The 8,230-nt window shown below is 41.8% G+C and overlaps 1 protein-coding gene across 1 annotated transcript in view; it reads left to right on the top strand.

Annotated features, from left to right (window-relative positions):
* Positions 1-2,174: 2,174 nt before the first annotated feature.
* Positions 2,175-8,230, top strand: part of LOC308099928 (echinoderm microtubule-associated protein-like 6) — a gene marked incomplete at both ends in the record, with an annotated part of 57,818 nt that continues 51,762 nt past the window's right edge. The window contains 1 exon segment of the mRNA XM_080448792.1: positions 2,175-2,371. Coding sequence (XP_080304918.1) covers positions 2,175-2,371 — 197 coding nt within the window.

Genomic DNA, 8,230 nt, shown 5'->3' with positions numbered 1-8,230 from the left:
ATATGAAAACATCCTTCAACACTGTCTGGCTGGCAGAGGAAAGCCTAATTTATGCCCAGTCGCACGACAGTGTTGCATGCCAAAAAAAGCTGATCTACAAGCTCGCATCTGCGAGCGTTGTGAGCTTTTTTCTTTTTCTTTTTTTACATTAACCACTTCATCCCTAGCATCCCTATTCTGAGGGGAACATTAGTCGAAAATAGACGATCTACAAGTGAGGTTTGGTGTAGAGGGAAAAGGAGCAGACCATGTACAAGTTATCTCAGTATTGAGGGTTTAAGTGGTTAACTGTTAACTGTTCAATACAAATTAACATGAATCCAACACACGCTACACAATGACAGTGCTGTCAAACAAGTCTATGAAGCTATCTATTCAATCTATGAAAAAGTTTAATCTGCAACATCCCTGCTTCATCTCTCTCTCAGTAAAGGGGTCCTTTGCCTGAAAAACGTTGAAGAGCCCTGATATAGAGTACCAAGGGTTGCTGTCTCTCCAGCTTTGTAGTTAACAGAAAACACATTTACAGGTCGGGATGCCAATTTCATCTGGTCAGGAGTGAGAACTCATGCAGGATAGCAGGATCAACAAGTAAAATAAAATTAGAAAACACAAAGAAATGAGAAGACAAAAGTTGCAACTGGGACAGTATAAAGGGCACTTTCTCCTGATAATATTGGGCGTAAGTAGTGAATGATCAGTAACTAGAAAAAGTGCTCCTCGAAAAAGTGCACAGGTCTCCACCAGGTCAGGTACGTTATTGTGGCCTCGTGGTGGCGCTATAATAGGCCAATGTGAAAAGGGTGCCATTTCTTCTTAGGCCTTTCACGGCAATCCGACACTGCATTCATGATTTGAGGCATTTTGTTCCAAAAATGTGTTTTGCTAAATTAGACCTGCTGGTGGCGCTATAACAGGCCAATGTGAAATGGGTGGCATTTCTTCCTCGGCCTAGTGGGAATGTGCGTGTGAAATTTCACGGAAATTGCAAGCTGCGTTTGATTTCATGATTTGAGGCATTTTGTTCAAAACAGACCAATCCTGCAAACTTTGGAAAGCAACCTTGGCCAATCAGGATGGAATATGGGAAATCGGACAGATCCGGGTTGATCACATGACTATAGAGATACTGTGTACAAATTTGCATGACGTTTAGATAAAATCTGTGGGAGTAATGTAAAAAAATGGGTTTTGCACAAATCGGCGTCCTGGTGGCGCTATAACAGGCCCATGTGAAAAATTTGGGGCAGAGGTTCTGAATTGGCATTGAGGGAGTGTGTGTGCACAGTTGCCGGAGATTAGCTGGTAACACACGGACAGGACACACACACACACGGACGGACGGACGGACGGACGGATGGACAGGGGGTAAAACATACTCTCTCGCCATGCCTTTCGGCCTGGCGGAGACAATTATTATCGCAAAACATGATATATAGCCTATATGATCATGAAATTGGGCATTCTGCATATACAAGCTCATGAACTTGTAGATATGCTATTTTAGAAAAATCATGAAGATTTGTGCAAATCTTTGAATATACCAGCAGGAAAAATCTGGGTGGGGAAGTGAATGGTCACCACTTACCCAACACCACTGAAGTGCCCTTGAGCAAGACACTGAACCCCAACTGCTCCAGTGGAGCTGCTTAGTGGCCAACAGCATAAGACTGTGGTTGTACTGGTCAGCTCCCAGGTTTTAATGTGTCTGTCTGTCTGTGTGTTTCTATGTGCAGGGCGTTGCTGAAAATGAGCACTTGTGCTCAGCTACTACCCTGGGTAAATAAAGAACAAAAAAAAAAAAAAAAAAAAAAAAATACTGTATATATTTTTTCAAAGCAAACAGTTTTCAACACAAATCTTTGTTTCTGGGTGTCCCTGGAACAAAATATTTTGAGGATCGGGGCCTGCGGCAAAATAGATATAATTTTGAGGGTCCTTGACATGAAAAAGTTTGAGCACCAGTGATGTAAAAACACACGTTTTTTTCATGAAAACAGTTTTTAGATTGATTTAGAAGACATTTGTAGAATCGGCCTCAGGTCTTAATGGGTTACGTTAAAAAATAAAAATAAATCAGAGTACTCCTTCCGCCCAGTAGGTGTGAGGAACAATGATGATTGTTTGTTTGTTTGTTTGTTTGTTTGTTTGACAGGAAGTGCAGCACGGGAGAGATGTCGGAGCGCAGTGCTCCGCGCAGCGGGCTGAGGTTGGACTGGGTTTATGGCTACCGCGGACACCAGTGTAGGAACAACCTGTTCTACACCTCTGGGAAGGAAGTGGTCTACTTCGTAGCCGGCGTGGGAGTCGTTTACAACACCCGAGAACACACCCAGAGGTTCTACCTGGCGCACAATGATGACATCATCAGGTAAGTACTCCTCCCATAACTATAAATATAATAAACTCTCCATTGGCCCAAATGTCAAAGCAGCCACCTTTTTTTTTAAATGTTATATATCATTGCTGTGAACAGAAACCTTGTATCTCCATATTTCAACTTTTTATGTTTTTTTTTTCCCATAAATGAATGCCCTATACTTTCAGATAACAGCTGAAAATAGATTGTCTAATTTCACTATTTGAATTAAAAAACGTAAAAGGAATGGTTTTGAACATTATGAGGTTTCGACCAGACAGCGAAGATATATCGCTACATCTTGGTCAGCTTGCCATAAAAACCACTGCAAGACATACAGTATGCCTGAGTTTATTTGAATCGGTGAATCACAAACTTCTCTGGATCAGGGCCCACTTGAAAGTGTTCGCGGCCCACTCATACTTATTACGGCAGCCGACAGGCCTATTGTCGGCTGCTGTGTTAAGTGGTCAGATGGGTGGGCAGCTTGTATTTTCGTAGCATTTAATGATCAGTCAATCAATTGTGTTCTGGCCTGGATTCATTATACTAACAACTAGTATACTCAAAATGAAAACTTGCTTTTTTTTGCTGTCTAGCTTGTCAACCTGTGGATATTTATAACACAATAATATATTTCTAAAACTCAATAACAATATCATAGTGTCTATTAGTCACATTGTTCAGTGACGTTGAACTTGACAGTTGTAAGGCCTACCCTACAACATTGATTGAGCTGCAGTAGTGCTAAAACCTCCACAATTAAAAGCATTTAGGGATGCTGTCTGGCCTGCAGTAATTCATTGACTTATACCTTACACCAGGGGTCTTCACTTAAACCCCCAATACTTGTACTTGGTCTGCTCTTTTTCCCCTCTTTGCCAAAAATAGCCAATCTACAAGCTTACAACGCCTCGCAGTGCGAGGCGTTGTGAGCTTGTAGATCTGCTATTTTTGGCTAATGTTCCCCTCAAGATAGGGATGCTAGGGTTCAAGTGGTTAATGTAAGAAAACAAAGAAAAAAGACCATATCACACAAATAGTTGGCGCCCCCCTGTAGTAACCCCCCCTTAGGGGTCCCGGACCCCCTGTTGAAGACCTCTGCCTTGGCTCCAAGAGTTCTCGGTCACTGGCGTTGTTTTCCATCTGCGACCAGGTGCATCCCAGTCTCTTGGTGTCTGCCTGTAGATCCCGCCGCCGGGTGTTCTTTTTGGCCGGCCTGTTTCTCTTCCCTTGAGGATTCCAAGTCAGAGCCTGTCTGGTGGTGTTTGACACTGGTTTGCACAGTGTGCGCCTGATCCATCGCCATCTTCATCCAATTTCGTTTGCTGCTGGGAGTTGTTTTGTCTCTCTTCATCCACATCCACAGATAATTTCTGGCCTGAGTATAGGCTTGGCTTTTTGCGGTCTGTAGGTTTAATGACATTCACTTTTACACCACATTCAAAGTCTTTGTCCTGGTCCTTCAAAAGTGTACAAAAAGTTTTAAGTGAAAATTCCATTCCAGTGATCCATGGCAGGTGTTTTTCTCTCACATTTCTAAAGCCTTTTCAACTGCAATGAAAAAAGAAATCTTTGCCTGCGGGTGTCGCTGGTGAGGGATTTTGCCTGTCAATCATCGCCTCTGCTCCGCCCCCCCCAAAGGAAAGGATAGGGGAGGGGAGGGGCGAGGAGGAGAGTGGGCGGGATTAATCGACTGTGACCTCACTGTCGAAGGGCCAAGCTCAGATTACTTTTCAGCCTAATTATTCAGAAAACCCCAGACCACAGAAAATCCACTGAATGTTCTAAGTTCAGGTTTTTTGGGTGTAATTGAGGTCATAAAACCCCAAATAAAACATTGAAAATAAAAAAAGTGAAAATGAATGTCATGATACCTTTAAAGACATTATACTTGTCTTCTGGGCTTGTAAGCCTGTTAAGCTACATGCAGGGGAGGCCATGTAGAGGCCGTCTTTTCTTCCCCAGACTTTGGATTGGTTTTGCAATTTGGTTCTGTAATTTTGTTTAACACATTGAATGCCAAAAACGGTCCGGACCGTTTTTGAGGGTCCAAACGAGAAGTGCCGAAAACGGTCCGGACCGTTTTTGACCCAATTCTATTTTTATACATGTGGGCCACGTGGGGCGCTAAAACGAAACTTTGACATCACCCAAGGAGTTTCTGAGAAGAAGAGGCTGGATGAGGCTCTCAACGTATAATATTTTAATAAACCTCTGGCACCCAATGTGTTAACTACTGTACATCTTTTTCCTATCCAGTTATAACAAGTGTCCTTAGTCTCTAGTTGACCAAAGAATTTAGAGACTGACTTGTAAGTCTATAGTGTGACCAGAAAGTTGATCAATTGTTCTGGCCCAGGCGAACCAAAAATGATAATAACTAAAAAATAAAAACACAGTTTGTTTTTTTGTTTTTGTCATAATTTTTTATGTTTAAAGGGATATTTCACCGCCCCAAAAAACTTTTTTTCTATTGATTATTCACCCCATGGAGACTTGAATTCATGGATATTTTTTCGTTTTTGTCGCATTCCTAAGCCAATAATTTGATGACCAGCGGACCAGTAGGCACGGTTCCGATAGGAGACACAAAGGAGACTCTTTGTGTCTGGGAGTGAACTATCCCTTTAATGCTAAATAACTAAATATTCAAATACATGTGTTCAAATTACACATGGAACATGTCTGTTTACAAGCGGAAACAAACAAATGTAATTTGAACCGGGGGAACCATTTTCTAAAATATTGACAGCTGAGACTTTGCTTCAACCTAAATAAAAGTTGTCTAAAGGACTTGAGTGTTTATGGCAGAACTCCTCGGTGACGTTATGAGAGTGTTGTAGTTTGATGCCAGCACACATTTATTCAGCAGAGTGAATGTCACTTTATTACTGGAATGAAAACCTCTGCAGTCAGCAGAAACACTGCACTGACTGACTGTTTACTGACTGACTGACTGACTGACTGACTGACTGACTGTTTTTTTTTTAGCCAAATATTTTTACCCAATTTAGTCGTTATGCCAACTAACCCTCCCCACACATTTCTGTATTGTCACTGCTGTCGTACCCTACTGGCTCACCTGCCAGTGAGGAGCCCCCACCGGGAGGATGTATAGGGCCTCCGTCCTACTCCTCACGCTAAAGACCCCCCGGCTGACAGGCTCCACCCCCCAGCCCGTAGGAGTACATGCGGCGGCAAAGATTGCCCTACCCACCCGGGTTTCTCATCCCAAAAACTCGACCAATTGTGTTTGTATAGACGCTCGGCACACCGCAGTGGATTCCAACCCCTAGACTCGGTGGCATTTTGATTGAATACTTCATTATTAGTATTCACAGTTTGAAAAAGTGCAGCAGTACAGTTTCCATTGTGGTCCATTGTACTCAATTCATCATCATGAGGTACTTTACCGTGGTACCTCATGATTGGTGGTAGAATTGCAGAGTCAGAATTGCAGAGTCACATTGATGCAGTAAATGGTCAGTTTGTGAGGACAGAGACCCATGATGACCAGAATAAATGGCTCTGAGATGGAATGAAGTCATTCTGCTGAATGTAATATTGTTCTCATTTGTGTAACTGTAGTATGACGAAGGTAGGCCTAGGGCATTAATTTACCAACAATATTTTCAAAAAGTGTAAAACATAAAATGTGTGGCTTCTGTTGAGGACATTTTAAACTCAATGTCACAACGACCAGGGTTTATACCTTGTCTCCATCTCTCTCTCTCTCTCTCTCTCTCTCTCTCTCTCTCTCTCCTCTTTCTACAACTGACACCATACAATTTATGAATTGGCCTCCCCTCCCCTCTCTCTCTCTCTCTCTCTCTCTCTCTCTCTCTCTCTCTCTCTCTCTCTCTCTCTCTCTCTCTCTCTCTCTCTCTCTCTCTCTCTCTCTCTCTCCCTCCCTCCCTCCCCCTGTGTGTGTGTGTGTGTGTGTGTGTGTGTGTGTGTGTGTGTGTGTGTGTGTGTGTGTGTGTGTGTGTGTGTGTGTGTGTGTGTGTGTGTGTGTGTGTGTGTGTGTGTGTGTGTGTGTGTGTGTGTGTTGGGTTAGTGAGTTTGTCCTGGCAGACACTGGCGGTCTAAAATCCTCAGATAACCTTCTGGCAAGAAGACCAGCTGTGTTCTGGCTACAGTCCATATATGTGTCCAACAAAGTAATACTGTGTCCCAATAATAATACAATATACACGGTCCTGATCAAATACTGTACAGCATGCTATGCGTTATTAGCTTGTACATCATTTCTTGTCGGTAAGCATCACCGTCATATACTGAGAATACATTAGGCTTCACTATGTGTCCCATTGCTTACAAGTAATTGAAGTAATTGAATCATTGGGGTATACAAATCCATTAGAGAGAAGTGGTTCTCAAACCTTTTAATTTCAAGGACCCCCATAATAACTCTTGAGAGTGTACAAATGGAACCAAATGGACCATAGGGGTCCATTTGGTTCAATTTGTATTTGTCTATTTGATAAATAGATAAATATCTTTATTGATCCCGTGGGTGAATATACAGTGGTACAGTATACAATAGTATACAACTATACAACTACCCTGCACTATGCAGAAAAAACAACAACATAAGGTTACAGTGTCCTCACCGTATCCCGCCCCTAAAACTAATAAAGTGTCCATTACAATCAGTGCAATGATAAAGAAAGGTGACAGTGTTCAGTGCAATCAGTACAATAGCCCCACCCTAAAAGTCTCATAGAGGTCACGTATCCTTGATACAGTGCATCTATTATTCCAGGATATGTTACAGATTAGTCCATGAGCCAGACAAGATTTCATTATCGAAAGAGTGGGCAAAACCATACCTATATTAAATTGTTCATAGGGTCAATACGAGTAAATAAATATATGATAACCTCTCCACAGGAGCAGCTTTTTCATGGTTATCACACATTTTGTTATTTTTCCCATACGTACATGACAGGTGAAAAAATGACAAAATTTAAAAAAGAGTTATCATAATGAAACTTCCTGAGTTGATTACTTACATGAAGACAATGATTTATCGTATTACAAGTTTTCTGAAATTGTATATTTAAATATGCAAATTAGGCATTAGGAAAATATGCCTGAATTTGCATAACTTTCCAGAATCAACATTGGAACATTGGACAAAGCCAGAGTCAACATTCTTATTTCATTTAGTTAAGATGTTGGAGTCAAAGGTTTTTAACGAGGGAATATTCAATATCTGGCTCAATTTTGGGGCTCTGGCTCATGGACTAAATGCATAATTTGCATATTTAAATATACAATTTCAGAAAACTTGTAATACAATAAATCATTGTCTTCATGTAAGTAATCAACTGGGGAAGTTTCATTATGATAACTATTTTTTAAATTTTGTCATTTTTTCACCTGTCATGTACGTATGGGGAAAATAACAAAATGTGTGATAACCATGAAAAAGCTGCTCCTGTGGAAAGGTTATCATATATTTATTTACTCGTATTGACCCTATGAACAATTTAACACATCGGGTGCCAAACACGGTCTGAACCGTGTTTGCGCAGAGTAGCGGTCCGGTGCCGAACACGGTCCAGACCGTGAAATATGTCTTTTTGTTTTTTTCGTTTTTCTCCACACGGGCGGGGCTAGAGCAGCTCTGGGAGTACCCATTGTGATCTTGAGAAGGATAGGCCAGATAGATCACCGGAAACAAAAACATGGCTCCCATCCACTTCCTGTCTATTTCCTTCTTTAAAACACCTATATCTCCGAATCTGTTTCCGGTGGGGAAAACCGGTCATGCGCGATGCGCGATCCCCCCCCATTGTAACTCGCGAGTGAAATGTTATCGTTCCAGGCTGTAGCCAGGGTCATCGCGCAACATGAATGGAT

Source organism: Gymnoscopelus braueri, assembly GCF_963280865.1.
Source record: "Gymnoscopelus braueri genome assembly, chromosome: 14".
NCBI classification, from domain to species: Eukaryota; Metazoa; Chordata; class Actinopteri; order Myctophiformes; family Myctophidae; genus Gymnoscopelus; species Gymnoscopelus braueri.
This window is presented reverse-complemented; position numbering and strand designations above follow the sequence as displayed.